At 37.6% G+C, this 18,387-nt stretch overlaps 3 protein-coding genes across 3 annotated transcripts; 2 read left to right on the top strand and 1 right to left on the bottom strand.

Moving 5' to 3' along the window:
• Nucleotides 1-2,963: 2,963 nt before the first annotated feature.
• Nucleotides 2,964-7,658, bottom strand: LOC138194229 (uncharacterized). The gene is made up of 4 exons (XM_069142806.1): nucleotides 7,093-7,658; nucleotides 5,946-6,000; nucleotides 5,654-5,768; nucleotides 2,964-5,535 (listed from the first exon to the last, which is right to left on the bottom strand). The coding sequence occupies exons 1-4, from the start codon at nucleotides 7,384-7,386 to the stop codon at nucleotides 5,307-5,309; spliced, it is 693 nt and encodes a 230-aa protein (XP_068998907.1). The 5' UTR covers nucleotides 7,387-7,658; the 3' UTR covers nucleotides 2,964-5,306.
• Nucleotides 7,659-8,184: 526 nt separating this feature from the next.
• On the top strand, nucleotides 8,185-10,046 carry LOC138192153 (structural maintenance of chromosomes protein 2). The gene is made up of 4 exons (XM_069139391.1): nucleotides 8,185-8,609; nucleotides 8,849-8,903; nucleotides 9,416-9,533; nucleotides 9,769-10,046. The coding sequence occupies exons 1-4, from the start codon at nucleotides 8,313-8,315 to the stop codon at nucleotides 9,800-9,802; spliced, it is 504 nt and encodes a 167-aa protein (XP_068995492.1). The 5' UTR covers nucleotides 8,185-8,312; the 3' UTR covers nucleotides 9,803-10,046.
• Nucleotides 10,047-10,952: 906 nt separating this feature from the next.
• Nucleotides 10,953-16,635, top strand: them4 (thioesterase superfamily member 4). The gene is made up of 6 exons (XM_069142805.1): nucleotides 10,953-11,333; nucleotides 12,527-12,716; nucleotides 12,946-13,108; nucleotides 14,394-14,504; nucleotides 15,186-15,310; nucleotides 15,443-16,635. Exons 1-6 carry the CDS (start codon nucleotides 11,205-11,207, stop codon nucleotides 15,487-15,489), a joined length of 765 nt encoding a protein of 254 aa, XP_068998906.1. The 5' UTR covers nucleotides 10,953-11,204; the 3' UTR covers nucleotides 15,490-16,635.
• Nucleotides 16,636-18,387: the final 1,752 nt, after the last annotated feature.

The raw sequence follows: 18,387 nt of genomic DNA, 5'->3' as shown, positions 1-18,387 counted from the left end.
AGATTTGGCAGGTACATTGTGTTGCTAAGACTTCTGCACTCTCTATGTAAATAAATGTTTGAAATGAGAGATTTTAACTTGCAGCGCAGTATTTTTTACCCTGAATCATAGATACTTCTTTGCTCGTTTATTTGTTTTTGATTTGCAATTATGCAGACTTTAAAAATGTTGTACTGAAGAAAGAATCTCCCAAAATGAAGGACATAATTTTCTTATTGGCTATAGAACCATAGCAAAAAAATGGACAGAGTTTAGGTAGATCAGTGTTTTGACCCGAAACATAAAATAATGTGTTGTTTTGACTTGCCAATCTTAAGAATAATCCCCAGTTATATGTTCATATTTTATTTACATTTTGAACTATCTAATACTTGTAGTATGAGCGTATCATTTAACCTCTGTAGGATTTAACTGCTCATGTTAAAGCTGTAACATCAGAATAAAGATAAATTGTAAAGTGACTGTGACCCCTGGCTGTCAGTTTGACCTCTGGATGTGAGGAATTAATAGTGATAGTATTATTGCTTTCTCTCTGTGTTTAGGGGTGGTGTGGGACTCTAACATGTGTTGAATTCACATAATCTGTCAGATAAAATGGTTAATTGAGAAAACTTTCACCAGTGGGGGAGTATTTTTGTTTTTAATTAGGTGTAGAACAGGTGTAGATTAAAGATGTATCCAAAACACAGTTTTTGATTCAGAGTGACATCCAGTTCTTTTATTGTGTAAGTATTTCAATTTACAAACATAAAATAATGTCATCAGTGACAAAAATATGCAATTTGTTTTAAACGCACGAACATGGTATATTTTACATTTCTGTAAATATAAAGTTACATTTCGTAAGCAGGAGTCCTTGTTTATGACATCAGTCGACTGACTGTCCCTCTGTGCTGCCTCTGTCAGTATGGCGCTGACCTTGTGAGCCTATTGGGGCAGAATGATAGCCCTCTGATTGCCTAATTGTGAGCCTCGGGGGAGTTTTTTAATCTGCAACAGATGGAGAGCAGTGTGACGCAAAATTATTAAAAAACAAAACAAAACAACAACACCATAGGGATTACAAAATAACTCAAATCCTTTTAATGACAAAATATAATTTATATTTAGCCAAATGATTCATTCGTAAGTCTTTTTATAGACACCTTGTCTGATTGACCTCAGAGGAAAATAATTTCCTTTAATTTGGTTCATGCTTTGCATTAAAGGTTAAAAGATCACAGGCTTTGAACAAGTCAAAGTTGGCTCCAGATTGGTTGAATAGATTTTTTTATTTTTTTTCTTATCTCAATTAATCTGAAAGAACTCTCTTTTCATTTGACATTTCAATTAGTTTTACTTATGTATTTTTTTTTACTGCTGCTTATAAGAATGCAGCAGTAAAATAATCAGAAGCCAAGTCATTCATTTTCACATGCTGGTACATCCAGGGAGAATAATGTGACCAAGGAAAGAACTCTTACTTTTAAACAAACAAACAAACAAACAAACAAACAAACAAACAAACAAACAAACAGAGTACATCATATAAAACCATAAATACAAATAACAATATAATCATAAAATGAACAAAATCAAAGTACTGTAAATAAGGATTTTATAAACCAGATCATGCAGCCCACTCATTTAAACTAGTGATGATTGATATACTTGTATAATATGTTTAATCTGGTCCATAATCCTTTCTGTACAATTGCTTGGTAAATTCAATGTTTCATGGCTAAAAGACTTTAGTGCCGACTAAGAACTGCTCTGTCTCTGGTATAACGAACCAGGTAAGAACTTTTGTTGCATGTCGCTCCACATCTTACTCCTTTTACGTAATCTCTAATACAAACCTCAAATGATCCTAAACTTGTTATTAGTATAATATTTGATAAATGTAGAGCTTACAGAGATTCTAAACAGCTTTATTTTGTTTAAAATATCATTCTTCTTTATGGATGAAAACATGCTGAACTATCTCCGAGAAATACTTCACAAAGCTGCTTTGCCAGATAAGGTTCTGTGTTGTGATTAAAAATGTTTTTATATTCTTATTTTCTCCAAAAAAAAAATTATGTTTTAAATGTAATTCCCCACATTAAGAAACTGTCAGGAAAACATGTTACTGAAAACTCACATTCCAACAGAAAATAAAGAAGCTTTCCGATCAACCAGGAAAGAAACTGTCCGGCTGGAGCTCTACCAGGATAACAGTGAAGTTTATAGGGAGTGACAGACTATGGGTTTGGCCTCTGATTGGTCAGTGCTTTCTCTCTCTTTGTCTTACACACGCACACGCACACGCACACGCACACGCACACGCACACACCCAGAGGCAGGGTCACTAAGGAAGAGAGAGGCAGACAAGGTTAACAATGATTATTCAATACCTTTCTCTGTGTTTTCAGTGCTGGGGGTGGAGGAGTTATCTAACACAGGGAAAAAAATAACTGAAACTAGAACTAAAGGCCAAGAAGCATCGTGCACATAGAAAAAGACACAAATCTGAGGTACTGATGGTTTGTAAGTTAAATGGTGAAACTGAAAAGAAATAGTGTGAGACTCTCACTTGCTTTTTTCTTCCTCTTTCTCATTAGGTAATTTGTATTTTCTAACATTACCTATTTACATGCAGTCAAATATAAAACAAATATAGAAACAAAAACTCAATTTATGGAGTTGTGAAAAGAAGACTTCTGCATTCTTTGGTGAGAAAAAATACACACTATACAGCATGTAGAGCATTCTGCTTTCTTTCTGCTTTTCATGCATTAATCATTAACTGTGCAACCAAGATATATGTTGTTTGTATTTCACAACCGCGTGTCTGCTAAGCACCACACCCTGGTTATTGTGTACAGTATGTGATGAGCATTGTCAAACACTGATAACATTTCTGTCCTCCACGAATAACAAGAGAAAGACTCATGTTTGGTTGAAACCTTTACCCGCCGTATACACTTATATATCACATTCAATTCAATTCAATTCAATTCATACTTTATTAAAAACATAAAAATAGAAACCAGAAGATATAGAATAAAAATAAAATAAAATGTTCCACAGTAATCAAGCATTTACATTCGGACATGAACACTAGTGACTGAGCCTCACTGAGCTTAGTTCAGGATGGTTAAATCAATTGGATTACCTAAACACATAGTATCTATAAGATTTTATATTACAGATGTGCTGGTGGGTGCACTGACATTAGCAAACATCTGGCTTGTGCCGCAGCTTCGATGGGCTTTCAGCAGCAGCCTCATAGACTGAGCTACCGTGAGTTTCTGCAAACTGCCTTTTCTGTAGCTACGTCACATGTGGGTAGTCATACTATACAGGGGGTTACAGAAAGCTTTAAAGAGAGAGGACTTCAGAATCACTGTACACATACTACATTCATGAACCAACATGTGCATGTGTCACTGTCTATAAATATCCTTTTCATCTGAAAGAGTAATGGTGATGTAATGGGCTAAATATTTAACCCCATGACAAACCTTTAAAGGCAGTCGAAAGAAATCAAAACATGCCTGTCTTCCTTACCTCTAACGATGATAATATTTTTCTTAATTTCATTATATTTAATGTCAAAATCCATATCATACTGTGAACAAACCCACAATAACTGCTAAAAACCAGCAATATATAAGCAGAAAATCATCAAATCATCTGCATACATTTGGTAATTATTGAGAGAACTAACAGTCATGCATCCTGTGTCACATCCATTTAACGGTAAATCATTCTTAAAAAAAAAAAAATCTACATTCAACAAGGGGTAACACTTGCTATTGGTGTGCAATGGTGGAATGTAAATAAACACTGAACTCACTCAAGTACAACTCAGACATTTTCATTGTATGCATCTTTAAAGTACTCCACATTTCAGAGATAAATATTAGACAGCTAGAGACTTTACATACAAAGGATAACAATGATCTCCTCATTGACCAACTACAGCATTAAAATTCTGTTTACACATGAATACATATAAGGTTCAATAATGGTCTGTGACTACTCTACATTTGTAATAGAGTATATTTTGCATTGTGGTATTTCTATAAGCATTTAAATAAATGATTTGATTTATTATTCTACCCGTTAATAAAAAGAGGCACTGTTGTGGAGACTTCACAATGACACTATAGAAATAATCTCCCTCATACTGAGACACGTGTATGTTAAATGGTAATTTATGATGTATTTGATTTGTTTTTTTAAACTTCAACTCAAGTACATTACAGACAAGATATTGCATAATCTTTTTTTAAACCAAGTTAGTCCACAGCAGTGTATCTTAATCTTAATGTTTATCTTAAATGTATCTTAATTTAGTTTATTTCTGTTGCATAAAAATAAAAATGATATCGAAAAGCAATATTAAGCAATATGATATTAATTTTAAGAAATGCCTTGAGCACGTGACAGTGAGTGTGTTTACGCAAACAGGAACATACCGGTTATGATTGGGTTTTTGATGTATCCTGTTTTTTGTGTTATTGCATGTGAACATCCTGATTTCAGACATCTGCATATCCCAGTTTTGAGAAACACAGATTTTCTGGCTGGAATATTCAGAAATATACTGTTTCAGGTATTCAAGGTTTCTGAAGGCTATTGACTACCTACAGACTCCAGCCAACTGAACAGGGAAATATCTGACTTCTACAGCAATTGTCTTTGGTAATGGAAGGGTTAATTACACTCAGTCCACCCATTATCTATAAATGCTTTATCCTGAACAAGGTCAAGGGGAAGCTGCAGCTTATTCCAGCTGACTTTTGGTTCACCCTGGACAGATTGCCAGTCCATCACACAACCAACACAGAAAGACATACAGAAGCAGACACACATACATTCACACCTACTGGCAATATAGAATCACCAAAAATCTAATATGTATGTTAGGTTAATTTCATCTTTGGATGGTGGGAGAAAGATGTAAACTCCACACAGAAAAGCCCCGGCCTAAACTGAGGTTAGGTTCCACTGCACCGTAAATTGTTTAAAATGGGAATAAGCATAGAAATTTTGACTACAAGTCTGTCAGATTGATCAATTCAAAACTTCCACTTTGTGTTTGTAAATATCACAGGTGATTCAGCAAACAGCAAGCAGTAATCAGCGTGTATTCTGGGATATGCATAACCAGATTTCCGTGTGTTCCATGTGAACATCTCTGAACCAGAAAACTTGTGTCCCTGTAAGCACACTTATTGATCCAGTGAAAAAGTGTTGAATCTGAGTTAATTGAATCAACAACTGTGTTTCAATAAAAGATGAAGGGTTGTACAGCAGAAAACACAGGTAGCAATACTTTATTTAATCTTAGGGGCCTCTCCCTTTGGCTCTTCTTGTTTAGGGGCCTCTCCGTTTGGCTCTTCTTGTTTAGGGGCCTCTCCCTTTGGCTCTTCTTGTTTAGGGGCCTCTCCGTTTGGCTCTTCTTGTTTAGGGGCCTCTCCCTTTGGCTCTTCTTGTTTAGGGGCCTCTGCCTTTGGCTCTTCTTGTTTAGCAGCCTCACCAACCGCTTGAGTACCACACATATTTCTTTAAGACAGTAAGAAGTTTGACAACAGAAAATGCAGTGAGCAACATGTGCATACATATCATTATGGATTTATGAGTGCACTCTGCAGATTTAAGTAAAATAAAATAGTAACCATACCCTGGTAGTTGTGCATCTTTTTTCAAAAAGTCACACACTGGACTCCGTTCAGCTATTTTCTGTTTCAGTGCTGTTTCTTCTGTCTGCCAGCTGCTCCTCTCCTTATCCAATTCATCTGTAAGTGTTATCATAGAACATAGGGAATTGTAAGCATTTCACTGATTAAAAGTTTAAAAAAAATTTTGACTGGATGAGAATAACCAGCATGCATTTGATAAAAGAGAGAAAATGGTCTCCCACTGAACATATACATGACAGCTTTAAACATTGAAGCCAATAAAGCATTACTTACCTTTCAGATTTTTCAAATCTGACTCTGCTTTTACCAGCTTGTCTATTTCTGTTTTCTGCAAGTGGAAAAGATAATCACAGCAACACAAAAATTAGTTTGTTCCAGAAATCTTCTCTGCTCATCTTGCAACTGGCAATTCTGGGACTTTCACAGTAAATATTAAAACATTTTTGTCAAAAGGTTAGATAAATCAACAGTGTGACATCATGAAGTATGAGGGTTTACTTCTTGTTCTTTTTCTTTTCACTCCTTACTTTGCTGCACAAGACACTTTGAGTCATTTTCCTGTTTTCTGTGCCCTGGGAGGACTATGTTTTCATCACCGTAATCCACAGTGAAGCCATCGGATCAACTTTTTACAAATGGTTCATGGAGAGCAGCAAATGAGTGAGCGTGATTTTTGATTTAAATTTGCCATGAATAAACCACAAATAAAGAGTGCAATACATTTCTGTCTCCATTCTTACTGCCATTTTAAGAAGTTTAATTTTTAAGAATATGAACAAAACATCTGCAGCAGTAGAGCCAAGAACAGAAAAGGAAAGATAATATTTGTCATTTAATATAACTGATAGCATCTTCCTCTGGTATTTGTATGTCAGTGGTGGTAGTGAGCCCTTTAAGGCTAAGACCTGCCATATGTGTACATGCAGGGACAGTGGGCCTACATTCATTTACATAATTTGAATAATAAACACTGCCGTTTATAAACAATATGGTACGCAGGGAAATGTTGTAGGCACTAATGCAGTTTCAGTCCCTGTTCTTACAGAAGTAAAGCCAGGTTGTTTTTTGACAGATGCTGAAGACATGCATGTCCAAACCATTTCAAACAGGTTATGCGGGTTCTTCTTAGACACGGTAAAAGCTATTGTCCCCTTAGAGTTAGATATCATTATAACATAATAATATAAATATAAAGATATAGTTACAAACATAACACCGATATAGAGCTGGTTGGACCCATTTACAAGCTTATTAATGTGTATTGAATTTTAATTTAGTTTTTATTGCCTATTTAACCCTTCCCCAGGTCTAAAATTACTCCTTTAGTTGTTTCACGTTTAATTGTCTTTTAAGCTGACACCATTTTCTATATCTGTGCGTGAACTAAAACACGTTTCATAGTCTCTCTGCTGCTTCTCACCTCATCTCCCATGCACTTGTCCACGTAACCCTTTGTGTCTTCTACTTTGTCCCGGAGCGTGTTCAATTCTTCCTCTAGCAGTTTCTGCACACCCTGGTTGTTTTCCAGCAGGCTCTCCGTCTCTTTCTTCTCATTCTGAATGTCGTCCAGGACGTCGAGGGTCACCCGCAGTTTGATTTCATTAAACTTGTTCAGTCTAATCTTGCGCTCGTGCTCCTTTTTCCGTAATTTGATTACCCCCAACAAAGCGAGGGATACGAATATTGTCAGAGGCAACAACACCTGCACCTTCATCTTTATACGAGCTGAGCTTTCCTTTCGTGTGTGGGGTGTTTGTTCTGATGGTGGATGGTTCTTCTTCTGTACAGGTGTCACAGCGCCGCGTCTTGAACTTCCATGGGGAGGCCAGAGTCAGGCTGAAGGCAAAGCTGTCCAAACGGGTTATACCTCTCTATGTTGGTAAAGTAACGTTCATTGATCACAGTCGGAGGCTGACTCACCTGCGCTTTTGAATTAAACACACATTAGCTTGTGTTGAGTCTGAGCTGCGCAGCAGTCCCCCGAGAAAAACGCCCTCTGCGCTCCAAAGAGGAACAGGTTGTACCTGCTCACCTGTCCTGCGCACTTTGATCAGTTCGAACTTTATTAGCTCCAAACAGGTCAAATGTGACAATAGATAAAGAAGGGCACACTATGTTTTAAATCTGTGGGGAGCTACTGTGAGAGAGGGAAGATAGTGTGACAAATAGGCTGTGTGCTGCAAAGACCTCATTTCTTAACTTTATTTCGAGACTGAAGGAAGAAACATTCAGGTAAAAAGTACACCACAGTAAAAAAAAAATGCTTTGTTGTAAGTCCAAATATTACAAGTTAAAAAACATTTGGCCTCACAGATTAAGGGAACATGTCTCATTTTAATGGTTCAAACCAGACAGCAACAATGAAGACATTCAAGAAAACTAACATGATCATTATGCAAATACATTCAAGGTGTTTCTAGAAGTGCGCGCCAACCAGAGGGAGAGAGCAAAGAGGAAGCAGGTGGTTCGTCACGCCCAGTTGGTTCAGCAGGTTCCGCAGTCAGCAGGTTCAGCAGGTTAAACTTCCTTGTCATTGCGAAGAACTGAACTCGAGGGGACACGCTCACATGGTTGGCAGGAGACCTGGGATGAATAAGTGATCCACCTGTCTGCCCCCTCGTCGATCCAGCCTTGACCAAGATGAAGATGGTGGTGGCTTTAGTGGGGTTGAGCGTGATCGTAATGATCGGACTGATTTTCCAGGCCGCTCGTCAGGAGCTGAGCCTGCGTAACCTGAAATCTCGCATGTTGGAGAACTCGGCTGAGGTCCAGAATAAAAAGGAAACCATCGACGAGATGAAAGCCAATATCCAAAAGCTGAAGACAATGCTGTCGCCTACCAACGCAAAGATAGATGAGCTGAACAAGAAAAAGGAAGGAATGCAGCAGACGGTGCAGAACCTTGATACAAATCTGCAGACCTGCAACAAGGAGAAGGCAAGGCACACACATACACAACCTCCAGCTTTACTCACAGCTGGGGGTTTCGTGTACGCACTGCATGTTAAAGCATTAGGCTATCACTTTCCAAGATGCATACATATGATAGGCTACTGACATTGTGTAAGGATCAACTTGCATCTCTGTATTCTGTTACATTTAAATATTTCTGTTTTTTTTCTACTTGTATATCAGTCAAACTTGCTGACATAAACTTTCCCATGTTCCCCTATCAGGAACTTACAGACTTGAAGAAGGCAGAGATGGTAGAAGACTTTCATAAAATCAAAGGTGAGGCAGCTTTTTGTTTCACCTCTCTGATCTGATATCCACTCTAAACAAATAGATAGATAGATAGATAGATAGATAGATAGATAGATAGATAGACAGACAGACAGACAGACAGACAGAGAGAATAAGACAAACGCACTGTCTCCACGCCTTCTGTTGGCATTTGGAAAAGTCAGAGGGTGGGTTAATGTCATCCCATTCAAATCTTTGAAGAGCCAAGATTCCTGTCTGTCTTGTATTGAGATTTAATGTTGATGACGAGAAATCAATGGCACTAGATGTGATGGCACTTTACAGAGCTCCAATTAGACTTCTGTTTAGCTTCAGTCACTGATCTGCACATTGCTAAACCAAGCAGATCTAAATCTCATTCAGCTGCTATTAACATGTCTTTGTAATAGCAGTGAAAACCTGTTGGTTTTTTCTACCCTCAAGTCACCAATTTATAACATTTTAAAATAGGAATATTTCGTTTGTACTCTCATTTGTTTGTTTCTCTGTTATTTTCTCAGCTGAGCACGAAGTAGCTAAAAGTAAGGCTCAGAAGGACATTCAGAGCTTGAAACAACAGGTTTTGGATCGAGACAGAGCCATTTGTACCTTTGCAGATACAACCAAGGAGGAAGCACGGTAAGATTTGAAACACCTACTCGCATCCTCAAGAATAAAGACTGTGTGGTCCTGTAGAGCAGTCCAAAACATTAGTGAGCACCTGACCTAGCATTATACTGGAGACTCATCCCACTACAGAGCAGAACCACATGAACCACACTCATGGCTGTATAAATAAATGATGGTGGGCCTTATAATGTCAGGGCTCTGATTGTTGAATTAAAAGTTGTTTTCTCTTTTTTTAATTTTGCAGAAAGCTGTGTGGAATAAATGAAGCACCACAATGAAGTCAACACAAACACTGAGGGTTAACTTTTTTTTTTTTTTTTTAACAAAGCATTCTGTGTGTCAGTATATATTTTGTAATAGCACGGATGTCCAGAAAAGGAAAATGTCTGCATAGGGCAAGTGGTCCAGACATGTGGAATAGGGTTGCAGTTTTATTTCATTTTGTAATGTGATTGTGTTGGTATGTTATGACCATTTCTCTGTAAAATTCTATTGGATTCAAATAAATTAACTTTATTGTCATGTGGAGTTCCTACCAATAATGGCTTCCCCTGATTGAACTGATAACTAGATATTGTATAGATCTGAGGCATATACAGCGTTTGTTTTAGATGCCTTGACCCGTGATGAAACCCGAGTGACAGGAAAAGTACAAGATCATCAAATTAATATCTGAAGTCCTGCTAGGAATCGTTAATATACCCGTTCTTTTATGTTCAAGTGTGAAAAACACTGGCTGAGTAAAACACTGAATTAACTGTCACTCAGATAAACATATCATCTTTCCAACCTTTATAATATGGTAACCTTGGAATTAGATGGACCCTTTATATTCTCCCTGCTCATAAATTCTTAACAGGTTAGAAAATAAATGCAATGTGTTCAAAACATATTAATCTGTTAACCTCTGATTTGATAGGTTGGAGAGACAACTCAAATGATCAAATGATACCAGTTCAGCTGCATGTTGCTCTGACTCCCTCTAGTGCAGCACAAAGGATTAAGACTGAGGGTGTTAACATTTTATGAAGTGGTTTTTTTTTTTTAATGCATTTTGTTCAAATTATTGAGTATCTTTGTACTTGCTCTACACTTGTATAGCTATCAGGTTTTTGTTGTTGTTTTTGTTGTTTTTGTTTTTACAGTTGGGTATTCTCATTTCTCTCAAGTCTCTCAAGGCCTTCCTAAAAAACACATTCACAAGAATGGGAAAGGAGGGCTCAGACCATGACCCTTTGACCTTTGTTTAAATTACAGAAGTTTTAATGTAATACAATTTTTTGGGGGCAGAAGTAATAAGAGGTTAAATCTTTAGTACATACTCCAGATTCATAGGCGGCGGTAAAGCACCCGGAAGCTGTTTGCCAACTGCCAAAAAAAACCAAAAAAAAACACCAATAGAAGAAGAAAAATCCTTCGTACCGGAAGTTGACGAGCGATGATGCGGGTGACACATGAAAGTCACCGGTAAAATATTCGTAGAGAGACGCGGTAGGTTGTGTTGGTGTCTTCAGAGGTAGCCGAACACAAACGTGTTAAACATGCTGAAGAACTGTTACGGAGCCGCTCGGTTTTTACTGCTAACGAAGCGTTTGACAACCACCTCGTAATCCTGAACCGGCGTTGCACTTTATTAGGTATCAAGAATCACTTCCTGGGCAGCTTTCAAACAGTGTACAGATGGCAAGATCCCTTGGTCGGATACTAAAGGTCTTCCAGAGCCTTGGTTCACTCCCATTCTTGTCCACTCCACTCATGCGTCCGTCTGCCAGCGTCTCACTCAGGACCAACTTTGTACGGACCATGATGGTAGGTGGAATAATATACTGTTTTCACGAAAGTGCTTGAAATGACTAGATGGGTTTTTGTGAAACTGGTTTTATTTGTTTGCCTCTGGTTTCACACACACACAACTCCTTTCTTCCAGAAGTTTCTGTAATGGTGTGACTGTATTTTTCCCCGCAGCCGAATAGAATTATAAATAAATTAGAGCAGACAGATTAACATGACTTAAAAAAAAAAAAAGGCAAGGCAGATTTATTTACCACAGTTCATACCTACAGGCAACACGAGCTGTTTTACAGAATACAAGGACAACAAGTGATAAAAAAAAACAACTGTCAAAGTAATGCCCAATTGAAAGCACGCCACAATCAACGACAGAGATATCACTTAAAAGCAGTGGTAAACAGGTAGGTCTTATCTTTTAGACATATTTAAAAGTGGTCAGTGTAGTTTTGGCTCTTCTGGCAGTTTGTTCCACATTTACCATGTTTAGGTTTCACTCTTGGAACAATCATTAATCCAGAATCAAATGGAGGTCAGGGGGGGTCGTACTGGATTAGGAGATCTGATAATTAACTGTTATGGGATTTGTGAACCAACAGTAGGACTTTGTAGTGATACTTTGAAAAACTGCAAGCCGGTGTAGTGATCTGAATACTGGAGTTATATGATTACTTTTTTTTTTTAATTTTTTTTTTTTATCCTGGTTGTAACCCTGTCGGCAGCATTTTGGATCAGAAGGATCTGTCTGATCAAGCCTGTTTGAAATAATATATTTAGTATTTATGAGTTTCTGAAATGTGGGTTTGGTAGGATTGAGACCAGGACTCATAGAGGGCCCCTTCAGAATAGTCCCATGTTTTGTTCTTGGCCATTCAGGGATGATTTTAGCTGTGTTTTGGGGCCTTATCCTGTTTGAGGACCCATGACCTGCTACTGAAACAGAGTTTTCTAACACTGGGCAGCATGTTTCGCTCCAGATTGCATTGATAGTTTTGAGATTTCATCGTGTAACACACACAGAGTATCAATATTTCCTCACACTCCTAGTTTATAAATAACATTTAATAATATACTATCTTTTTGGGGGGCACAGTTAAACATTTGACAAACCAGTACCCTCACATTGATCCACAGGTGAGTTTAAATAGATTACTTTTGCGTGTTCCTATTATTCCACCATTAACTGAGTTTGTAATGCATTTCCCTGTTTGCAGACTTTGCCATCACTCTTTTCTTTCAAGCCTCGAGACTTCAGCCTTCCCAACTCCTCGTGGAGCGCAGAAATGAGGCGGTTGTATGAGCACTATGACATCCAATGTGAGGTGGAGACAGAGGCAGGAGGGAAGCAGGGAGGGCCGTGGAAGAGAATTCCGAGCTTCAATCGTTCCCTCAAGTTTGTTCCAGGTACAAGTGCCGACTGTGATGTTTGTCTGTCTCTCTGCTTGTTTGTTTTGTTCATGAAACAGAGTGAGCATGATGATGGGATGGGGCAATAATCCGGTTGTCAGTCTTAAAGGTTTAACTTCAAACATTTCTACATCTCCTACTTGCACCTGTTTTTTGTTGTTGTTGGTTGTTGTTTTTTTTGCTTGGGCTGCTGAATGTTTACCTGTTTGTTTGTTTTTCCTATCAGGCGGAGTGTATCTCAGTAAAATAATCCAGTCAAAAGCTCGTCTTTTTACCAGGAACATCCGAGAATCGGGGGCAGCATTTGAGTATGTTCTCTTTGTGAATGAGGAGGAACAGAGGTGTGTGTGCATTTTCCAGGCTGGACACCTACTGGAGGGGCCACCAGGGTGAGATAACTGTTGGTGTTTTACAAGTTTGTTTATAGCTGACTGTGGTATGTACCTAAGATTTAACCTCTGCATTACTTCTACCAAAAAATAAATTAAAAATAAAAACAATAGATATACTTAAATAAATTAAACAGAACCTGAAAAAGAATAAACATTATGCAAGTGTTTTTTTTTTTGTTAAACTAACAGCTTCAAAATTATTTGTTTTGGTTTAGGGTTCTTGCTCTTTTTTACTTGGGTTGATTGAGTCTCTTGCGAAGTGTGTAATTCTTTACGCCTCTACGTCACACACCATCAGCTGAAGGTGTACAGCTAGCCATGAGAAAACAGCTCAGTATTCTCAAATAAAGACATCATGGCAGAGGGAAGCTAAGAAGAGAAAAAGACGGAGCAAGAGGCTGGATTTCACTAAATCTCAAACTGTCTCTCAGTTGTTGGCGAGAACTATACAAAATATAAGATGCCGAAGCTGGCCTTCTTGCTGTTGAACTAATAAGTCATATTAGCTAGTTTTGCTATGTTAAGTTGTCAACTTGCTAGTTTTTGATCATCAAGTGAGGTCAATTTGACTGCCTACCTCTCTGGATAATGTAAGCAAACCTGCTAGATAACACACTCGGACCTCGGCACTGGTAATAAGTGCTCATGAACTGGTTGCTGTCCTGTTATCTTGGCCAGCTTGCCACCCAAATTTGCATCACGTGTGAGGAGAAAAAGTTTTATCAGGGTCATTTAGCTGACGAGCTGCTCTTTTTGTTAACTTCCCATGTTTTTCTGACTAGACATGAGTGTACAGCCAGATTGTCTGTTTGTATTGAAATTATGATATTGTGTGATTACCACTTGTGGCTACAGAGGTCGCTGTTGCTGCTACTCAGCAAAAAGTTATAAAATGTTGTTTTAACTGGACTTAATACAAAACAGCACAGAAATATTCTCTTGAATACATTTGCACATTTAAACCAAAAAACTGTCTTGGTCTGATATAAGGTAGTTTGATGGTAGTTTGTGGCTCTGTCCATTCAGAAGATGAATGGACAGAGTCCACAGTTTGATTTGCATGGTCCTTTATTCTCATTTCCCTCTCTCTCTATCCTTTAATTTCCTGTCTGCCGTTCTACCATCAGATTACCATTAAAGGCAAACTGCCAAAAATAAATAATCAAAATGAAAACAGAATGACTTCATAAAATGGGCTCATTTTAAATCTTCATACTTCACTAAACCTCACTCGTTTTGAACTTTGTAGTTGACGTGTAAACGATAATGTGTATGTTTCCAGACATGTCCACGGGGGGGCGATAGCAACCATGATTGATACTGTGGCAGGATCTCATGCCGCTATACTCTCTGGACCTGTTATGACTGCCAACCTCAACATTAACTACCGCAGGTACAAAAATAAGAAATTTTCATTAACAAGTACTACTTGCTTTGTTGTATCATTACATTTTTTTTATTTAGTCTAGAAGAATCAATGAATCTGATTAAGAGAAGTTTTGCAGCAAAGTTTAAACATTTAAACAACAACAAAATGTAGCATACTGAAAATGCTAGTTTTTAATTTTTTTTGTATGATGATTGACACAAATTTTCTAGATATTAGAGTCTCATTTATGTATGTGGAAGATATTTAGCTGTGTGCAGGATTTAATGCACTATTAATGTGCTGGTCAGGTGGTGCAGAGTGCCTTCATAAGACTGCATGTAATTTATGAAAGTGTCTCCTTGCTCAGAGCTAGTATTAAGTAGATTGACATCAAATGATGTCACAGACAATTCAGTTCACAAAGGAAATATTTATTTCAGCTATGTGCAACAACTGTGTGTTAACCCCAGATGCTCTGGTTCACTTATTGTGGTCACCGGAGGGCCAACAGATATTTTCTTGGGATCATTTGAGATGAACATTCAATGACTAACAACTGCTCGCCTTAACCAACGTATCAAAATGATGATTATAATAATGATTCCATTAAGTGTGTCAGAAAGCACAAGCACAAACATCAATATACTGTATAACAGTTATCATTCATGGTCAGTTCACCCTAACAAACAGTTGTCTTGTCCCAAGCCCCATTCCACTGGGAAGTACGGTGTTGATTGAATCCTGTCTGGACAAGCAGGAAGGCAGAAAAATGTGTGTTTCGTGTAAACTGACCAGCAACGATGGCTCCAAACTGCACACAGAAGCAACAGGTACACTTTTTATACTCACAGCGTGCCTGATAGACACGTCAACGTGAAAGAAAGCTTGTAGTTAAATCATCGTTCTGTTCTTTGACCTTCTGTCTGAAAACTGTTCTGTTTTCTTTCATCCCTCACATGCAGCACTGTTTCTGTCAATCAACGTCAGCCATCTACTACGGGAAGGGTGACGCAAACACGTCCGCCTGCCACACTCAGCAAGCGGTGGCCAAAACAAGTGTGTGTGCGTGTGTGAGAGTGCACTGAATGTGTGAGTGTGTCGTTACTTTGGGGTATTTTTTTGGGGGGGTGTACTTAATTTTCAGCTGAGCTGAGAGCAACTTCTCTAAATGACATTGTTGATCTGTTATCATTAATTAATATAGTATTAACAGCAGTAACAGTTCAACTTTAAGGAAGCATCTTGACTTCACCACATCTGCTTAGTGTTACTAACACATACACAGTACATATCTAAACCTTATTTACTGAACAAAATATTCAGGGTTATTTGTTGTAACTTTGACAGTATTTATAGTTTTCTGGAACATTAGGGCCTTTAACATTGAACTTATTACTCAACATGTACATGATTGTTTTGTTTCTTCGTGTAAAGCCTTATTTAAGGGTACTGTACACATTTTACAAACCACATGCTGTTTGTCAACAAATTAAATGGTTTACAACAGGAAATAAAATGGAATTGTTTTGCTTCTTTTGTTAATGTAGTAGTTTTGTGCTTCTAAAAACTGGATGTTGAATCGGATGTAGAACTGCATCTACATTCAATGAAAGATATTCTTTTAAGTTACTGTATTGTGCATAGGTTTTTGCCAAAAAACACTCGTCACCATTTCTAATTGCCCCAAGTGAAAAAACATGATGATTTAAATGCATACGATATATATACATATATATATATATATATGTATATATATCGTATGCTAAGGTTTAATTGGTACTTAAATTACTATGTTTGATAAGAGTCAAGGTTTAGGGCATATTATTATTTTGTCAAGAATAAATGCAGAATGTCATGGGCTGCGTTTTGTCTGTAGCTGATACTCTTCACAGATGTTTGGATTCTTGTTGAAACCCAAGTTTTGCTGTCACTGCAGATATCTAATAAGTGTAGCATATCAGCTAATAGAATAGAGTCAGGTGCCTCCTACATCAAAAATGTTACCCTTTTAGTTTTGATTTTCAGGTGTGGGTTGTTAACTGTGCCCGTGCACATGGTGGATGTGGTTCTATTTAAATGTGAGGTGCAGATTTGCATGCCCTGAGAATATTGTGACAATGAAGATAAAAGGGCTTCATAACCAAAATCATCACGCTGTCGTCTTGTTTGTTGGCTGGTTCATATCCGACACTTCTAACATGTTCCTACATTCAGAAATGACTGAGGCATGCTACAGTACTCCATAAAAAGTAACACTGTCCACATCACAGAGATCTGTGCTGCTGCAGTCTGTGATTCTAAAATAACACATTTATGATAAACACCGGAAAGAATATAAAACACTGTTTTGGATTCGTCACATACTGTACTGACTACAGGTTGAAGCCACCATTGAATTTTTTTTTACACTGGACCATAAAAGATACATGTGAGTGCAATGTTGACATTCATACTAACACTTTCATACCAACACTGAGGCTCACATTATGCTTGACATGTTGACTAGAGGACATTTCTACTTTATTTTCATGCTATGGGTGTGGAACACTTATGAAATGACACCAAAGTATACAAATATATGGCTTCAAGTTTTCTTAGAAGGCATGATTTCATTGTTCAAATATAACATCAGACTGTATATGTTTTTTTCTATAATTTGACAACTTCTTGCTCAATTTTGCTTAAATGGAAACAGCAACAACTAAAAGCTGAGTCCCCCCACAATTGTCAAATGGAGCCAAAGTGGCTGAGATAGTGACATCTACTGTTAATTCTGCCATATTCAAAGAGAAAGGAGTTTTTTTTAATTTACATTCTTAATGTTTCCTTCTGTTTTCAGCTTTTTTCGGATGAAATCCACTGATTTATTTGACGTACAGCTTCCTGCCATTTATTAATATTACTCCTTTGCAAGTTTTATTTTTAACAAAATGCCCTCCAATATCTAAATACACGTAGAAATGAATGTGACAGTTCCAGCATTAATCTGTACTACGTCCATTTTATGTAAAGAAATGTTTGCGCATTAACAGGAGATGGTGAATATGTTTTTGTTCAGGAAAGAAATATTGCTTACAACTACACTACAAGATCCACACACTTGCAACTGCATTTAACTTTACTTCTCACACAGTTTGGTCCGATTTGTGGTTTCTGAGTATATGGGCTCTTCACAGTTCAGGCCCAGTGGTCTTCTGAGGGCCCCTCACGTCTTTAACCTCAGTAAAGTGCAGATGGAAATGCTACCTTTAAAACCTCTATGGTGTGTGGTGTGTGTGTGTGTGTGTGTGTGCGTGCGTATGTGTGTGCCTGTGTGTGAGTGCAGGACAAATGAACACCAGCAGTTTTTTTTCTTTTCCCCTATAGTGTCATGTGGTCAAGTTGGGTTTGAGGAAGCGGATGGGGTGAGAGGCAGTTGTTTTCCACTTTCAGTTAAAACCACCTGCAACAACCTCTGTCCACTGTAGCAGCTCAGGGGCCACAGGCTTTCAACTTTTTTTTTGAGGGAGAACAGTTTCACATTCCCATGGTATTGAAATGTTTGTCATGCAAGGTTTGAATTTGTCATACAGATTTTCTTCCAACATAGAGAGGAGTGTGATCTGTAACTAAGACACACTGTTCAGGATTTCAATTAACAACAATATCAGTAACAGTCGGTTTACCCCCAAAAATATACCAAAGTTTAGTGCAATAGTTATCAATTAGTAATTTGAGAGAAAACTAATCAGGTAAATTAAACATTTTGGTTCACAACCTCTGTTTTACGAGGATTTTTTTTATTTTTTTTTATTTTTTTTTTTGTTTTTTTTACACTTGGTGAGACAAAATCAACAGTTATGACAACTTGTGTGCGAAGAAACATGCTGATCCTGGGACATAATAGCATGATTATTTTATTGATATT

The sequence above is a fragment of the Embiotoca jacksoni genome, unplaced genomic scaffold (assembly GCF_022577435.1).
Source record: "Embiotoca jacksoni isolate LCO1_2020_lvr unplaced genomic scaffold, fEmbJac1.0.p SCAF_11, whole genome shotgun sequence".
NCBI lineage: Eukaryota > Metazoa > Chordata > Actinopteri > Embiotocidae > Embiotoca > Embiotoca jacksoni.
This window is presented reverse-complemented; position numbering and strand designations above follow the sequence as displayed.

Bases quoted from the DNA above. Each gene is read 5' to 3' on its own strand.
- LOC138194229 (XM_069142806.1), bottom strand. From the start codon at position 7,386: ATGAAGGTGCAGGTGTTGTTGCCTCTGACAATATTCGTATCCCTCGCT. The intron at 6,001-7,092 runs GTGAGAAGCAGC...TTCCACTTGCAG, and splicing joins ACAAGTGCATGGGAGATGAG to AAAACAGAAATAGACAAGCT. The intron at 5,769-5,945 runs GTAAGTAATGCT...TAACACTTACAG, and splicing joins AGATTTGAAAAATCTGAAAG to ATGAATTGGATAAGGAGAGG.
- them4 (XM_069142805.1), top strand. From the start codon at position 11,205: ATGGCAAGATCCCTTGGTCGGATACTAAAGGTCTTCCAGAGCCTTGGT. The intron at 12,717-12,945 runs GTACAAGTGCCG...TTTTCCTATCAG, and splicing joins TTCCCTCAAGTTTGTTCCAG to GCGGAGTGTATCTCAGTAAA. The intron at 15,311-15,442 runs GTACACTTTTTA...CCTCACATGCAG, and splicing joins ACTGCACACAGAAGCAACAG to CACTGTTTCTGTCAATCAAC.
- LOC138192153 (XM_069139391.1), top strand. From the start codon at position 8,313: ATGAAGATGGTGGTGGCTTTAGTGGGGTTGAGCGTGATCGTAATGATC. The intron at 8,610-8,848 runs GCAAGGCACACA...TTCCCCTATCAG, and splicing joins AGACCTGCAACAAGGAGAAG to GAACTTACAGACTTGAAGAA. The intron at 9,534-9,768 runs GTAAGATTTGAA...TTAATTTTGCAG, and splicing joins ACAACCAAGGAGGAAGCACG to AAAGCTGTGTGGAATAAATG.